Source organism: Rhyacophila brunnea, unplaced genomic scaffold (genome assembly GCF_057557595.1).
Source record: "Rhyacophila brunnea isolate RB1 unplaced genomic scaffold, BYU_Rbru_1.0 scaffold_3, whole genome shotgun sequence".
Taxonomy (NCBI): Eukaryota; Metazoa; Arthropoda; class Insecta; order Trichoptera; family Rhyacophilidae; genus Rhyacophila; species Rhyacophila brunnea.
The window spans coordinates 52,991,535-53,010,257 of record NW_028232965.1 but is presented as its reverse complement, the minus strand read 5'-3'; the positions used below and the strand labels follow the sequence as shown (position 1 = coordinate 53,010,257).

The 18,723-nt window shown below is 35.0% G+C and overlaps 1 protein-coding gene across 1 annotated transcript; it reads left to right on the top strand.

The window, feature by feature from the left end:
* The first annotated feature begins 7,646 nt into the window (after positions 1-7,646).
* Positions 7,647-13,573, top strand: LOC147068553 (lectizyme-like). The gene is made up of 5 exons (XM_085953383.1): positions 7,647-7,798; positions 9,005-9,156; positions 9,770-9,978; positions 11,429-11,592; positions 13,408-13,573. Exons 1-5 carry the CDS (start codon positions 7,754-7,756, stop codon positions 13,525-13,527), a joined length of 690 nt encoding a protein of 229 aa, XP_085809509.1. The 5' UTR covers positions 7,647-7,753; the 3' UTR covers positions 13,528-13,573.
* The last annotated feature ends 5,150 nt before the right edge of the window (positions 13,574-18,723 follow it).

The window sequence follows — 18,723 nt, the reverse complement described above, 5'->3', positions numbered from 1 at the left end:
TATCCATAATATTTATCCAACTATTACCATTACCATAATTTATACTCGATATAATTAACTCGACTTGTCATAGGTTTTTTTTATTTTTAGAGAGTTTAATAATAGGTTTCTATGTCTCTCAAAAAATTATAATCGTATATTTAATTGAAGTAAGTATGATTATGTTTTTTATTTTATTAATCATAAACATGTAAAAAAACAACACCTCTTTTGTTATCATTATTATCACTCAGGCCATGATCATAAATTCCATTAATAAAAAACGCAGCATTGCTCATTGGTAACGCATTTAATGAGGTAATAGTGTCATTGTCACAAACTATTATTTTATCTTAAACAAGGATTGTACCTAGTAATGTGACTAAATCGATACATAATAGTCGGGACTGAATCTTATCTCTGTTCCGTTGGTAGGTACTTATTGTTGGTAGAACATTTATTCTTTAAGCAAGTACCTACCTCTACAAAATACAAGGGGGGACATGCTCAGCGTACGTCAAAATGGAGCTTTTATGATATTTTCAAAGCATGATCCTGGACATTCCTTAAACGTTGTAGATAATCTATTTACATAATTTTGAAGCCTTATTATCCTATATATTTATTTTAAACATTTGCTCACTGCATAAAGTATTTTTATTACATAAAATGGTATTCTTTTAAACCTCTCGCTCTAATGTTTTAGAATATAGTCATATTTCAGTACGTCCATGTGAAGTGGTGTTAAGATTTTTTATACTTATTAATTTTTAAAAGCATTTATAAAACCATCAGTAAAATATATGTCAACATTATTATAGTGAAATGTTTACAATAAAAAAGTATATTGATAATCTCTGTGATCCCAAATTTGACATGAATTAGGCATTTTATTATTCAAAAAATGGGCAAGATTTACACATTTAAAGATAATTTTAAAGATACTGATTATAAGCTATGTCTTTGACCATTCAAGCGTGATAAACAATCTACGAATAATGTTTGCTTTATAATAATTATTGACCTAAGAATAAGGTATTATTTTTTTGAAATACGCCATTTCTATTGGCATTTCCCAGTGGCTAAGCTACAACATACGGCCGTAGCCATAAATTGACAAACGATAAATGAAGTAAGGAGTAAGATCATGGTAACGCGCGTGTTTGAACATGTTATAATTGATATAATGTAGATAGAACCAACTCTTTTTTCATTTTCCTTCTATAAAAGCGTTAAATAAAAAGGTGAAAGATCCCATTTTATTATGATACAATATATTATTATACCTACTACCTACTCTGAGAGGATATCTAGCAGGGTTTTCACAGTGATAATCAAAAGTCATTGGATCAATTTTCTATTGCAACTTAAGTGCAATAATCATCATATTAAAAAAACGATTCTTTGTCGGATAAAGCAATAAACTTATTTATCTAGAATCTAGATATACAATATAAAATTCCGATAAATGTCCGATCCTATTAAGATCATAATATGGGCCCTCCACAGGGTGGAGGTTTGTATTAACCGATTTTGTTTTTACGAGAAATGGATGTCAGCCACTTGCTCAACCTATTAGGTCCATACCCGTATGTCCATACGTATACTTTATCGTATGAGAGAGAGACAAGCTGTTCGGCTGGCCTATCGAACATATTATATGGAATCGGTAAAGGATTGCATTCGCGAAAATCCTAAATCGTTTTGGGATTATATAAAATCATTAAGAAAGGATGGTGGATTTGCCGATTCGATGACTTGGAAGGGGGAAGTGGTGACTGGACATGGAATGGCAGAAGCATTTGCTGGTCATTTCAGGTCCGTCTACGCAAGTAGTATTCCGAATCTGGATGTCGCCTCAACGTCAAGAAAACGATCATGCGGTGCCCAATCCGTTGACATCTTCCCAATTGATGAGGGCTTAGATATATTAAAAAAATAAACTTAAGAATACGCGCTCTTTGGGACCGGGTAATGTCCCAACATTTTTTTTTTTAAAGGCTGTATTGACTTTGTCAAGGGCCCCACTCGCATATATATTTAACCTGACAATGGAGACGGGTATCTTTCCGGAAGCATGGAAGATGTCGAAGGTTACTCCAATTCATAAGAGAGGTACGGAGTCATCAGTGGAAAACTATAGGGCGGTAGCTATTCTCTCTGCACCAGCAAAAGTTCTTGAGATGATCATGCACAGCATGATTTCTCCAAGGATTGAGTCATTTATAATAAATGAGCACATGGATTTAGAGCAGGCCGTTCAACGGAAACAAACCTGATGGCATTTACTGATTATGTGTCATCAATACTAGATAGAGGCAGCCAGGTTGACTGTTCTTACAATGATTTGACAGAGTCGATCACGATATTCTAATGGAAAAACTCCAACTAACTGGATTGTCTGATCGATTTGTCAGGTTATTCGGGAGTTATTTTAAGAATCGTCAACAATACGTATCGTACGGCCTTTATCAGTCACAGACATTTGAAACATTTTCTGGTGTGCCTCCGGGCTCAAACTTGGGACCATTGCTGTTTACGATTTTTATAAATGACATAGCATTGGTAATTAAAAATGCTATGTTTTTGTTGTTTGCTGATGACTTGAAACTCTTCATGGAAGTTGTAACTTTGGACGATTGTCGTCAACTCCAACTTGATATGGATAATATATTAGATTGGGGCAGGCGTAATAAGCTGGACTTCAATATTAATCAATGCAATGTTTTATCGTTTACTAAAGCCTCACGAGTATTGTTTTTCCAGTATTAGATGCATGGCAGAGTTCTCTCGCGAGTATCATCTGTAAGAGATCTTGGAATCACGCTTGACAGTAAACTGACATTTAGTGGTCATATAGATACCATTTGTAAAAGGGCGCTAAAGATGTTGGGCTTTGTCTTGCGTACTTCGCGGGTCTTTTCGGATGTTACGGTACTAAAAATTCTATATAACTCCTTAGTTAGAAGCAGACTTGAGAGTGGGTCTATCGTTTGGGCCAAAAGAAATTTTTGAGACTCCTTTATTTTCGGCTGTATGGATATTATCCGTGGCTCTATCCGACTGACTTTCTCTTAGATATGCTTACATACTGTACTCTTCTGCAACATCTTCTTGGCTACGCTTCTAGGCGCTGTTGTCTACTAAATGGGAGGAGCTTGTTAGTTTATAATGGAATTGCGGTTGAAAATGGGCGGAGCGTGTTAGTTCACAGTTTTAACACGTAGCCAAGAAGATGTTGCTGATGAGTAGCTTAAAATTTACAAGGGATCTTTATTTAGCTACATATTTTTCAGACTTATACGCATCGTAAATGTGAACTCTGCCATTCTTGGTGGTGTTGGCTTGTGTCTCTGATAATTACCTTAGGAATCGAGGGCATCCGTTGTTTGTTCTCCCAAGTTGCAGAACTAACCTGCCATTATTAATACCAATTGGGAGGGCAATAACCATGATTAATGAAATCGCTTCGGATATTGATATATTCCACTTACGTAAGGTGAATTTAGGTGGACGTTGTTTTATATTTTTTAAAGATAGAGTCTATCAAAGGTCACTCTGTGTGCTTCCATCTACTTTTATTTTTGTTATTTTATTTCTTATTTTATTACTTATTGTATTATTAACTCACATTTTTCTGTATTTTGATTTTTAAAAATTAATAACACTTATTTTATGTGATTTCGTGAACGCTTTGAATTTATAATTTGTTATGTTCATTATATTATGTAAAATAAATAAATTTGATTTGATTTGATACCCTGACTCAAACACAAATTGAAAAACAATATGTGTATTTGCCAGACCCAGAATTCGAACCTGGGACCCACGACGCTATAGGCCAACGCTTAAGCCTCGCGGCCACCGTGGGTGAACATATTATTATTATTATGTAATTTATCGAAGGCCTGATGATAGAGAAAATTTAAACGACTGAGGGATCATTTTCAAACAGTTACATTGCCACAACTTTTATTCATGTAGGTATGCCAATGATGTTGGTCGGGATCGATGAGACATGTTCAATCACTTCATAGTGTATTGTAACAATAATAAGCCTCAATACATGAGTCGCTTAGAATCATAACTCACATATTCCAAAAATCAAGTTTTGAGATAATCGCTAAAAACCAACAGAGCACTATTTTTTGTAATTAGAAGAACAGTATTGAACTCCCTAGAATATTAATGAGTGAGAGAGCCGAATAACTTTTTTTTTTTTTAAATATATATACCTAATACTCCTAACGTTGCAGACATACAGCATACTATGAGAAATAGAGCTCCCCGATTGGTTAGGAAGGCGTTGGTGACAAAACTCTATTCTTTAAAATATACGACATATTACACCAACAATGAACTTTGTCAACAATTTTCACATGGTTTAAATTGACTTTTAATACTCAACTATTTTTCGGTATATAGATTAATTCATTTAGAATCACTTGGCATATTTAACTAAAAAACGACAAAATTGCAATATGTGAGTTATGATTCTAAGCGACTCACATATATATGATAAACTACCGTCGATAGCCGTCTTGAGTATAGAACAGACCCACAGGACCCGTTCAAGGGTATATCTGGCCTTGTCTAATCTAATAAAGTGATCCATCTTCCATGAAGGTAACATAAACATGTGACATTGGCTCATTTTTTTATAGCTACGTTAACATTGCCCTCGTTGCAAAAGGGTACCTAGTTACGTCCAATCTAGCATAGAAACATACGCAGAACCCGCATGATATAGATATAAACTGTAACAAAATTTAATCATCTTTTATCTTAGAAATTCCACAGTATTCATAGTATATTGGAAATGATATATAAGGTAAATACGGTACATGATCAATCTCATTAATTGTGCTTTTAACATATCTGACGGCACTAGAATGTATTCAATTGTGTTTGCGGTTCTGTGCTTTAGTTTTCTCAATATTATTCTTGGTGAGATTGTTCAATAATTTAAGAATTTTATATAATTTAAAAAAATATATTTTGAAACTTAAGATTGAATAAATTTGATGGCAACATAGTTTTACTGCTCTTTATTTTTATATCAGTGTTTCCTCAACAAATTATAGCCGTGACTTAAGCCGCGTTGACACGGTCCAAGTACGATCCAAGTACACTTGGATCGAGTGCCATCCAAGTGACAGCTTCATACTAATTATTCCTATCTAAGTTAACTTGGATGACTAGGACGCGGTCCAAGTAGCTTGGATAGGAATAATTAGTATGAAGATGTCTCATACGAGTGCACTTGGATGGCACTCGGTCCAAGTGTACTTGGACCGTGTCAACGCGGCTTTAGATCAGGGTTAATAGTTTTGATTAACCGGCCCAAGAAAAGATTCTTCTTCTTCTTGGTCGTACGTACACTCATGGCTGAGGATCGTGACCGTCCTTCTCGGTCTTCCGCTTCTCGCAAGGCAGAATGAATGGTGCCCCCAGTCAGGTCTTTCACTTGGTCGCTCCAGCGCACAGACGCTCTTCCTCTGCTTCGCCTTCACTGGAGGTCACCCAAAACCACCAGTCTCTCCAGGTTGCCGGTCCGCGCCGGACAATATGTCCAAAAAACTGCAGAATTCGTCTTAGACATATTGTTGAGAGCCGTTCCTTTATCTGTAGTCTCTGGATGATTGACTGGTTCGTCCTGTACTCCATCCGAGAAATACGAAGCATTCGGCGCCAACACCACATTTCAAAGGCATCAATTGCCTTCCGTTCCCTTGCCTTCAGGGTCCATGACCCATATAGAGAACACTAATGTTTGCACAAGCATCATTTTTGTGGCAATCGAAATTCCCCGATACTTCCATATTATAGTGGTAAGACGTGTCATCGCATTTTTTGCAAGATTAATTATTAATTAATGTGTACGTATTATAATCAGTGTGTTTACGTGTAGATATATAATATATTATCTAATTAATCCTAATTATGTCATTGAATAAGTTGTATTATCTCATGTAGCATTGGTCCTTCCTTGGTGATAATATATTAAATAAGTGAATTAGGGTATCTTCACAATTTGGTTTTTGATTCAAAATTCACACCAAGGTTCATTTCTTTTGTTAAGACTGTTCCGTAGTTCCCTGTTACTACATATTACAATTAATTACTTTTGTATGTTGTTATTGACCAAATAATTATACATGTCACTTCAGAATCAAATAGCATGCGTACTCGTTGAAGATATTCCCTTCAGTAATATTAAATCGATCAAATCCTTCGTCGGCAAGAAAAGCTGACAACTTTTTTATTTCGCCCGTGGAGAAGTTTTTGGTATGAAAAGCCTAAAAATGTCTCTAACTTGTAGGCTATCCATGGAATTAGCAAAACCGAATGGTTTATGACGGTCTCACCTTACGCCGGAACCGTTTATTGCCGCAATAAAACTTGTCGAGTGTTCACTGACTTGTCTTCGGCTTTGTATACTCGGTTGCCGCGGTGTTCTATTATGCTCACAGTATGCTGCATTCAAATAACGGTGTTTGTATATGCACGTCTATGTAAAACAAGTATTCCTTATATTAAAACAGAAACATATTTTTTCTCTATGGTCAGTTTTTGATGTCTATGTGCACTTAACTGTCAAACAAACGATATTTTTTCACATTTTGCCGCTAGGTAGCCCTAGTAGTCCACATATTTTGAACTCGCTATTCAATGACATTAATGTCATTGTCGCTATTACATAATTTTATATTATTTCTTTTATTTTTCGATTAATACTATGTACATTATGGCCGGATAATCCGAATGCCGAATAAACGTTATTAAAAATAAATATAATCATTACAATATAAACAAATGAAAGGAAATGGTTACCTATCGTGATAGTATGCCTACCTACCCTATAATTATTATGCATAAATCGATTCCAGCATGATGTGAATTGTGTTGTTAAAAATATTGTATTATATTTATTTGATTTTCATGAATCTGCGCTAGATTAGCTTCATCTACGAAAGCAAAGTTTAGTACCTATAAATAAAGCATTCATGATTGAATAAAATGAAGCACCAATTATAGGATCAATTGTAAAATAGATAATACCATTAGACAATAATCAAAATAATTCACTGAATCATAATGAAATACGGAAGAAAACAAGTACCTAGGTATGACAATTATCAACAAACGCGGGCTGTCAGTTGATCTGTCAAACATCGACTCTGACAAATTTAGCAATCGGTTCGCTCAACTTATGGTAGAGGGGCATTCGGTGTACGGATTCGGCGAGATGCTTATATACAAAATTTGGATGAACGCAATTATACGGGCGTATTATATACCTGGCGTAAAATCGCATTCGAAAATTTTGGATGAACACCCTATTGATCTCAAATGGATTAGGCCGCCGAAAATCTGGGCCGGATGAGTTAAACAAGAAATCAATCTCGAATTCTCGTGAAAAAAATCTTGAATTCGAGAATTCTAAAATATCGAGAAACAAAATAATATACGCTCTACAAACCCATGTCCTACATCTTTATAAAAGTTTCCCGATATACTTTTAAAATAGAAAACAATGCTGAATAAGAATTATATTATTAAAATTTACGTATTATATAAGTAAGTAGGTAGGTAAAAGAGTTTTTTCCACCTCTGAATACCTACTTAAGTACCTGCTTGATTTACGCTTATTTTTTTTCATTTTACAGCTAGTCCATTAGGATCGGACCAAGGTGGTAAAATCGTCGGAGGTCATGAAGCCGAACCACATTCACATCCCTACCAAATTTCCTTGCAGAAAAAAATATTATGGATGCACTCTCACACTTGTGGAGGATCAATCCTCAGCGAATATTGGGTAAATCTGTCATTAAACACTCATTTATGAAATGCTTTCGTAAATTTTCAAAATAAAAAATTAGAATCATAACACCTTGCAGTCGATAAATTTTCTATAGCAATATTTCTGTATCACGTATATTATAATATGTATTTTCTTACTATGAAATTTTCCTGAACAAGCTATTTTTTAATAAAGGGTAATCATGCGTAGTTATATTATAATGTATTATGTTAGACGCAAAGTATCATTTTCCCGCTAGTATGCATTATGATTTTTTTGTAATGTTTTCCCATTATTTTTCACTCTCGTTCAGAATAATGGGTTGACCGAAGAACGAATTCTCGTAAAATACTGATAAAATTGTCTTTATTATTATACGCAGTATGGAGCGAATAAGCCGAGGAAAATACTTTGGACTCCATAAAATCCTCCCTAACATGCTAATGCATAATACTATCATATTTTAATTTAAAACATGCCATCCCAAATGGCCATGCCAAAATATTATTTATTTTAATTACCTACGTAATATTATGTTGTACGAAACAAATTCAAAGCGATTCGAAATCATTATTATGGATTCGAATAACTTTGAATTTATTATCAGAAATACTAGAAAGGGTTCACATATTTTTTACTTTTTGATGGATAAAAGCGCCCGTAAGTAGACGTGCATGTATTTACTTGCACAAATAGTGTGTAATTTAAACTATCGCAATAATAGCTGTTTACACGTAAAAGTGATGACTGTCTCGTCAATCTCATTCTTCAAGAGTAAGCGAGACGCGACGTTGTCATTTTATAGTACTATTTGACAAGTCGTTAAAATCGGTTAACCTCAAAATGAGTCTGCGCAGTGTCGTTCGTTTTTTTACCGGCAGGTTCGCCGCTATCGTTATACTGCGCAGACACAGATATGGTACAAATCCTAACTGTCGCGAAAAAATTAAGAAGCTTCCGAACTTTTTTTTATTCATGCATGCAATCTTGCAACTTGCTTGATAATATTATACACGTTCATTTTCTTGTTATAACCGCGATAATAGTACGTACCGTCAGCAGTAAATCCATGCACGTGTAAACGGGGTAGTATACTAGTCATTATTTAATGATTATTCTAATTGAGGCTATTACTACACTTTGGTTGAAAGTATTATCTACATAAATATTATTTATTCTCTTGAGGATTTTAATAGTTTTTTTTTTTTATTTTGAGTATAGATTCTAACGGCCGCTCATTGCGTCGGAGAGTCATTGCTGAGCTTCTTTATTCCGTTGGATGTTTTCGCAGGAATACACAGCCTGAAAGGAAAAGAAGATTCTACACAAATAATTCGAGTGGTAGAGAAGATTGTACATCCTGATTACAAAGGGTAATAAAAACATAATTTCAAATTATTACCAAAGAATTACGAGAAGATGTTGTTAGTGTTTAAGAAGATGTTCTTCGACATCTTTAATTATGACACTAATTCATTTAAACAACCTTTCAATACTACTTATTATGACGATGTTTAAATTTGGAATGTTCGACAAGGAAATAGCATCAATCATGCTCTTTACTTAAAAAAAATTGATCGCTGAATGAGCAAAACAATACCAAACATACTACGTACCTATGTAGTTTCCATTGTGTCATTTTATGTGTTTCAAGTGGGTACCTAGCAGTAGCGAAGGGTAGTGGTAGGGGGTCTAGGACGATTTGGCACCGGACAACTGGACGCCAAGGAATTCGAAAATAAATAGACGTTAGGTACTTATAGGTACTTTAAAAAAAATATTCAGTATTATTATTTATATTTCAATGATTATATTATGATTTAATAGTTGGTGAGAATGTAAATTTGCAGACGTAAACAATGATTTAATCGTGCATATGTTTAAGTTCCAACGAAAAAAGAGTTTTTTTATTTTATATAAAGCCTTAGGCATGGTAATTCTCAATCCGCGATAAATATTATTATAATATAAACTTTCTTTTGATAGTGGAGTTGCACCAAATGACATTGCGCTGCTGAGGCTAGAAAGACCATTGAGGTTCAGCTCCAAAGTTCACCCCATCAATCTTCCTGTAGAAGATTCGACACCTTCTGGCGAATCTACGCTATCAGGATGGGGACTACTTAAATCTGGACGTGGAGAAAAGGTGCCCGAGTTTCTTCAGGAGATCGACTTACCTGTTCTCACATTCAAAGGTAATTTAAAATGATCATACTGAACATTTTCAATTTCAAACTATTTCCTTTATTCAACGAATAATTCACAAGATTTAAGAATGTACCATTCCAATTTTATAATTATTGAACATACATAAATGGGAACAAAATGAATTGCAAAGTCAAGTGTCACTCGCGAATTCGTCGAGTCGCGACCGCAAACGCGCAATGGCCGATACATCGACCAATCGTTGAAATAGTGTTTTTCGAGCGATTGACGTACACTTCATATTAGATGGTTTATTTCATAACCAGAGAACGTTCTCGACAACGTCTTGACGCACTAAAGTTGATATTTCCATATTTAGGGTATGACCTATTTATAGCTCATAAATGATGTGGTCGATAAATAAACCGTTTTCGACCTTTGCCCTATAAAAAGTTAAAGGCCAATAGTTAAAGTTTGCCGCAATTAAGCATGGCAATCGTAGCATAGCGGTAATGCACAGGACGCGAAACCCAAGAGACGCAGGTTCGATTCCTGCCGAGTGTCTTAACTGTTTTCAAAAAAAAAATCTATTAGCTATATTTTCTCACGAATGTTTTCAGAATTATGTAAGTTCAATTTTCAATTTCGTTTAAGAGTATTCTAAATCAGTCCCGTATCCAAACAAAGTCATAGATAAGTCATTTTCTATGTTGTCTGAAATAACCGAAATAAATAAAATTTCATTTCTATAAGTCAAATTCACTGTCTTTTTTGTCTTTTGAAAATCGAATATTTGTTTTCTGCAATAATAAAATAAATGTTTCTATGTTTTTTAGAAAGAATCATTTTTTGAAAACTAATTTGTTCTTATTTGATTTTCTCACTAATTATTATTGGCTGGAGAATCACATTAGCAAACTAGAAAAAATCACTCAATATTAATGCTTTTAAATAATTGAGTAGCTGCTATTTTTATTTTGTACTTGCCATCTGCCACGTCTCCGCGCCCGAGGCATGGTGATGTAACGAATGTTAGGCAGGAGCGCGCCAAGCGGGGGTGGTTAGGGGTGCGAAACATCCGGGCGGTAGTATTCAGAGTCGGCAGAAGTCCAAAAAATATATGTTATTGAGATTATTAAAAATATATATTAGGTATTCAATTAAAAAAAATAGAATTTACGTATAATTGCATGTCATTAAATATTTATTTATAATTTATGCCACCGTGCTCCATCGATACATGTCAATGGAAGACGCCTGACCTTTACATAATACTTCAGAAATTATTTAATAGATAAAATGTATCAAAAAATTTATTATACCTATTTTAATGACAATAAAATAATTGTTTTAACTTTTCTTTGACCTCTGTCATATTTTCACCGGGCGGTAACAACCCTTGGCGCGTCTTTGACGTTAGGCGCCATTCAATTTTGTATTGTTTTTCTAAGAGAAACCTCCAAGGACTTTCTATTAACTAGATATATCTTCTACTTCTAGAATGCAACGACTCTATCGAAGCATTTAGAGATAGCGAAGATGACGAGAACCCTCTGGACGAGAGGTCCAACGTCTGCACAGGACCTCTCACTGGAGGAAAATCAGCCTGCAATGGAGACTCTGGAGGCCCTCTGGTGCAGAAAGAGGGAAATAACACAGTTCAGGTTCGATATGCATATTATAAATAATATTATATTAATAGGTATTATCCATGAAGGATGCGTTATACTAAATATAACTATTACAAACATGGTTTATCCCTTTGCTTCACCCACAGCATGTTCGGACGTATACTGAGGCTACTTTCTGGCCGTGATTGTGAATGCAGTAGAAAAGGAATAGTAAACCTTTTTGTGGATAGGTGCTAACAAATCAAAATATATTTGTAACTATGAGTGACGTGCAAAACAAAATGTTCCACCTGAAACCAGAGTCGGTTATTTAGATAAACAAATATTAGCCAGCAGTGACGTCCCTAGACAAAATGCCGCCCCTAGGCAGTGTCAAAATGCCGCCACATTTTTTTATACCTACATTACTTTTTATCATCCTTTCGTGATTCCAATATCTAAGAAATGTGTTGTATGGATACATTACTAACAAGATATATACCACTAAATCTAATTTAAATGCCATCTCTGATTTCATAGACAATATTGCAAGTCTACGGTTTCAGATTGGTACAGTTAAAAATACACCTGACAACTTCCAAAGCTCGCGAGTGACTGGCAAACATATTTGGTTAAATTTTAAATTAGGTATACACGTGTCATTGCTGGTCACCAAGAACGTGATGTCCAAGGACAACGGATACTTCCGTCGTAACTAGACATCGCGAACCGACAAAAAAGTCCTGTTAAAGCTTTTATAGTAGGTACCTAATAAATACATTTTGTTTCCAACCATTAAGCTGATTTTTTTAATGGAAAGATATTTCCGTTATTACTAAGATTAGGTAGGTAGCTATTTATATATATAACTAATGATTCTCCTCGATTTGCCGCCCTTTTAATAACTGCCGCCCCAAGCGACGCTCAATCTGCCTACCCCCACAGGACGTCACTGTTAGCCAGTAATTCAACAAAATCTGTCTATAATCAAAAGTGAAAACATTTTTTTATCTCCTATGTCCAAAATTTCTCCCTAAATCGAGTCATTTTTAGATCTTTCGTAGTTCTCGTTTTTTTGTATTGACAACCCTTCCAATCTCTACAATCTGCTGCAATACACGTGTTATATAATAGAGGGATTGCTAGTCGAATCCTATTGCTACTTTAGTAGATCTCATTATCATTTCAAAGTAATTGTCTCTGATGGAAACCAACGAAATCGGCCTAATTGTAAGTGGGAAAATTTGAATACCTCTACACCCTCAATGAACCTATTATGGATATTCCTAGAGGCAACACAAACATGAACCACTCCAAACCAACCAGCCCCACACCACAATCCGTTTTAATCGAGCGTATCACGAGGCTCTACGTTTGGATATGAATCATCACCAGTTGCGGTTTTAAGTACATTTGAACCGATGCCACTTCGTGTGATCAGTGTGATTACCCGCCATTTGTTACGTTCATGGCCCCCACATCTTTAGCCTCTTTCACCTCTTTGGCGGGTTCCCCTACCTATTGCTAAGATTAAAGGTAGTGTAACGGTTTATAATAGCGTTTTCCAAATGGTATTCTAGGTAAAATTAAGGGTATTTAATGTATTTCTAATAAATCCACTGGAAGTCGTCTCGTACAAAAATGCATTGCACACCTACGTGTTTTAAAATGTTAAAACCTCTCAAGTGAAATAGCGCCGCATGCGACTTGTTTAATATTAGAGCAAATTTGTGAAGTGTGTTTATCTCACTTATCTGGTCGATCCGCCATGCTGGGCCTCCAGGCTAGAGCCCTTTCAGTATGTCCGTACTTTCTGGCGAATCAATCGCCTCGTCAACTAAATTATCTGTTATTTTTTTCATTTTTCAGATTGGAATTGTGTCGTGGGGAATGAATCCTTGTGGAACGAAGGGTGCGCCATCTGTTTACACAAAAGTGTCATCATTTATAGATTTCATAACAGAACACCTTGATTTCGATGATATATAAAAAATGACCAAGACTTTCAGAAATAAAAGGATATTTATCAACGTTTTATCATTTTTTAATTTTTTTTTGATGACTTATGTATGTAACTAATGTAAATAATATAGATGTCGCCCATATAAATATATGACTTCACGCCATACTAAAAAAAGCAAGCGATCTGATCATAATGTAATGATTTCTGATGATGCGGATTTGAGGTTGTAGAAAACGTGACGTCATGAAAACAACAAAATGTAAACTTTTTTTTGAGAATAAAATATTATTATTTAAACTTGTGTTAAAAATGTGACGTAGGTAAGTATCCATGACCCCCACATTCTGAAGTGGGCACCCAGGCTAGGATCTATGGCGGGCCCCCTACCTATCGCTAAGGGTAAAGGCAGTGTGACACTCAACAGTAGCGTTATCCAAATGGTGTACGCGGTAAAATTAATGCGTATTTTTTAGTGATTTTTTTGTATTTTTAATGCATCCATATTATGCATCTATTAGAATTCTCGAGTTTAGAATAGTCGAGTATCGACACACAATTAAAAGTTGTATTGCATAATCACTTAATTAAAAATATTAATATTACTGTAGTAACATAGCGCCACAGGCGACTTTTTTACTATTAGAGCAAATTTGTGATGTGTGTTTATCTCACTTATCTAGTCGACTCGCCACGCCGGGCCTCTCCTGAGCCCGGGCCCCCAGTCTAGAGCCCTGTCAGCCCCCCCCCTTTGTGGGGGCCATGTAATTACCTAATTAAGATGGGGGGTAAATTTTTTGTGATGAATTCTGGCGATGGAGGAATATGTCAAAAATACCGAAAATCGTGTAACGTCATTTATAGACGACCACTAAACTTCACAAGTAGACTACAATGATAGAAGCGTCTCAGACTCAATAATTATGAAAACACATAAAATGGTAAAGCCTAGTCCAGACCATTGTACACAATATACTCGCAAACAACTTACATACTTATTTGACACTACACAAATCGTTGGATGAGTGGATAAGGAAGCAGATAAGGGTTTGCGATGTGATAGAGTTCGTTAAAAGCCTCAAATTGAGATGGGCTGGAACATAGCTCGAAGAAGGGGAATCGTTGGACAAATTTAGTCATCCAGTGGTATCCAAAAGGTACAAAACGTCCGCAGGGTCGATGGTCGGGTCGATGAAATGATAAAGTTCCGCGGAAGTACGTGGCAACGCAACGCACAGGACCGAGAGCAGTGGAATCAATTTGGAGAGGCCTTCATCCAGCAGTGGATAGATTCAGGCTGCTGATGACACAAATTTACGGGCTCCAACATTTGTTTTAAACAGCATACTTCACATCTGCAAACATTGCTATAAAATTAAATATAGTTTGGACAGCCCACACAAATTTGAGTGCATTCCACAAGACACAAGTTGCTATAAAAAATCCGCTACATGGGCTACATGGGACATTATCAGTTCATTTGCACATAGTTTCCGTACGCATCGGGAAACAAAAACATGGAGATTTGTATAATAATATATTTTATACAATCTTATATTACTTACAGGCAGATTTAAGCATATATGTCTCGACTAAGATTAGTAGACTTGTATACGATTTTGATTGATGAAGGAAAATTCATCCAATCAATATTTTTTTAGTACCTACCTACTACGATGATTAATAAAACAGCATCAGGAATAATCTAAACTGAGATAAATAGGTCGCTTGTATGGCAGCAGGGTATATCATGACTAGGGATTCCAATCCCGGGATCACGAGCTATTTTCGATACCTATGAATCCCGGGATTGATAAACATAATCCCGAAACTTTCGGGATTGATTTTTTTATCAATTTTTATGGAAAATAAAAACAAAATTATAACAGAAAAAATACTTTTAATAACAAATAACTACATTAGAAATAAACTGAGTTTGAATCAAATTTGATTTATACTCATGTGTAAGTTGCCGATTCATTTTATTTTTTCACATAAATTAATAAAAATGTGAAAGATTGGAAAAAAACAATGCTTAGCACTATTAACAAAGCAATTTCATCATGATCTCATACGTTTTACGGTAGTTTCATATTTGGCTGACTTATTATATTTATGAAGCGGAAAGGCCATAAGTACACTATGATTTGCTTTACTATTTTAAATCTCGCTAACGTATTTACTATCAGAAACAGCAATCTCATTCACATTATTATTTATATTATAATATTATTTACTCCATTAAACTTATGTATTTCCAAGATTGAACATATACAATATTAACAATAAATGTCTTAAATAGTATAAATTATACCTGATTTATTTTTGACCGATTTTATCTATGTTGTTTGTAAATATAAAAATTTTATATTAGCAATGGAAAAAATGCCAATCCCGGGATTGTCAAATTGTAATCCCGAAATCCCGGGATCAGAATTTTGGCTCGGGATTGGATTCCCTAATTATGACTGTAGGTAGACAACATAGAAGTATCAATATTACAATCCTACACAAATGCATGCCGTAGGTACTTACCTTACCTTACCTTACCTAGTGAGTAGAGTGGATGTTTATTATTCTATAATTTACCATAATTATATCATAGATAACAACATTCTTTAAAATACATGAGACTCAGGACCACGTTATTTATATTGAAAAAAGTTTTGAACCATTTTCATACCTATACAATAACATTATACCGATGAAGCATGTACGTAATAAAAATAACTATTATAAATAAGAATTATTATGCTCAATATGCTCAAACTTGTACTTGATATGAAGTAAATAAAAAACAGAGAAACAAACAAATATAGAATACTGAAATGTCATTTTGACATTCCATTTGATTTCCATAGTAACGCACGTATATATTAATAATTTAGTTGCTAGGACCACCCCCTTAGCAACCAATAATAGTCTTTTACTTTTTACGGATTTTTCTGAAATAACTTTCCATACAAAACAGAATTTACTGAAAATGAATACAATTCTGCTTAAAGACGGCTAAAAGTATTAAAAGAATGCATTGGCATCGTGTTCTGATATATTCTAAAAGTTTCAAATAGCTAGTCGGGAAGTTAGTTCAAAATCGATTGTAAGATTTTTACTGGACAAGCAACCACCGGACAAACAAGAATACGAGCTAATAAAAACGTTGTAAAATACATATTTGTAAATTATTGATTGCTGGGTTTCGTATATCCTCTATCGTCTATATTTAATATAATAATTCTTCAATGCATTCAAATCACAACGATAATAATTTCCGATAGCCAATATAAATCATACCAATAAAATAATAATTAAAGTTTGTTCCAAGATATAGTTGCGAATGAATAATGGTTAACATTTTTAGTATTTATTATCTACACTGGCGCACGCAAAGAAGAAAATTTCCCGCGCAATAATTTCTTATATTGCCACCCTGCTGGAAACTGCCGTCTACCGCCTACAGAAAATTTTATAGTGTGCTGTAATCACAGCATTAAGATTCTCTTTTTCGCTCATGGGAAACCAATAAAACATTATTAGTCATATTAAAGTTATTAATGATTACTGGAAATAAATATACCTCGACAAGAATATTTTAATACGATGAGGTGGCCATCGTACTCCGATAGCATATGATTGATTTACGAAAACAATAGATATATTATTATTTATTATTTAGGTATATCTACTGCATATTCCCTAGACGTTCCAGATCATGCCTGCCAGTATACTTATTGCCCCAAAAGTATAATTTACCTCTGAGTGATTCACATTTTCAAGAATGGAAATCATGGCCCCCACATCCTGAAGCGGGCCCCAAGGCCAAAATCTATGGCAGGCCCCCCTACCCATTCTCACTAAGGTTGAATAATGCAGTGTGTCACTCAACAATAGCGTTTTCCAAATAGTGTCCGATGTAAGTTTAAGGGTATTCAGAGTATTTTAGCGGTTTTGATAAGTATGACATAGTACATGAATTACGGAGTTTAAAATTTTTAAAAATTGTATTCTTATTAGAGCAAATTTGTGATGTGTGTTCATCTTATTTATTCGGCCGACCCGCCACGCCGGGCCCTCTTTGGCCCCTGTTGTCCCCCCCCCCCTTGTGGGGAGCATGATGTAAATACACCAATTAATTTTAAATTTCAAAAACCAAATAGGTAATATTTAAAAGACACTGCATTCGCATGAAGACATTGTAACGAATTTGATTATTGAATACTTAAAAAATGAGGGGTGATAGTTTTTGTTTTGCTCTCCATTCTCAGACAGACATCAGCTATAATAAATTACATATCATATTGTTTTATTGATAGTGTTTTCATGCATTTGGTATATGTACTTAATGTAGGTACCAAAATAATATACGAGTATATCCTTAATTAAATAAATCGTTTTCTTGTTATTCAAAGGACTTACATCCTGTACTTCATCCATAAAACATATTTGGATAACCACCTAAACAATGTTTAAAAATCGTCTAGTAAGAAAGTTTTTTTTAAGAGAATTCCACCGAGGGTTGGAGTCAGCAGCTTAAAAAGTCCAGAGTGCTAATCATCACGGCAGCACACCATGAACCTTCAGGCTGCTTGGCAAAATTGTGTTCCGACTTATGTTAGGTTAGGTTAGGGTTAATCTAATTGGAACAGTACTATTTGCAAACTATCACCGGATTTTGTAAGACACGTACAAATGTATTCCACGGTGAAATGTTCAACGAAGAACTCGTCATTTGATAAAATGTTATACGAACTCATGTTTCACGTACTGCGGCGCACGAATAAGTGCCCCACGATGAACTGCATACGTACAACTTACATGTAACCCACTTACATGTGTCACGCGTTACGAAGTTTCACTTCAATAATCTTTATGTTTTGAGTTTAACTAGGTTTATTTAATTACAGAATAAACACGTGAACTTTTATAGAAACTAGTGCAGTTTCCAAACTGCATTAATGCTACCACAGTGAAGTGACAATAACATTCTTCCCCTTCGAGTCCCACTGATGAATGGATTGACGTCATCGACATTCAGTGGACGCGTTCAGGCGACAGGATTGCCAACTGAGACCTTACCAAATTTATCAGCAACCAACAGCCTTCGATGGCGAGCAGTGACACATCTGCCAACTTAACGAGACAGTGATTCCACAAGGTTTTCATCTCGGGGTTTTCCCACTGGCGAATTTCCCTTTCAATTTTTTTTATGTAACAAGAAAGTGGTT

Bases quoted from the DNA above. Each gene is read 5' to 3' on its own strand.
- LOC147068553 (XM_085953383.1), top strand. From the start codon at position 7,754: ATGCACTCTCACACTTGTGGAGGATCAATCCTCAGCGAATATTGG. The intron at 9,157-9,769 runs GTAATAAAAACA...TTCTTTTGATAG, and splicing joins GTACATCCTGATTACAAAGG to TGGAGTTGCACCAAATGACA. The intron at 9,979-11,428 runs GTAATTTAAAAT...TTCTACTTCTAG, and splicing joins ACCTGTTCTCACATTCAAAG to AATGCAACGACTCTATCGAA.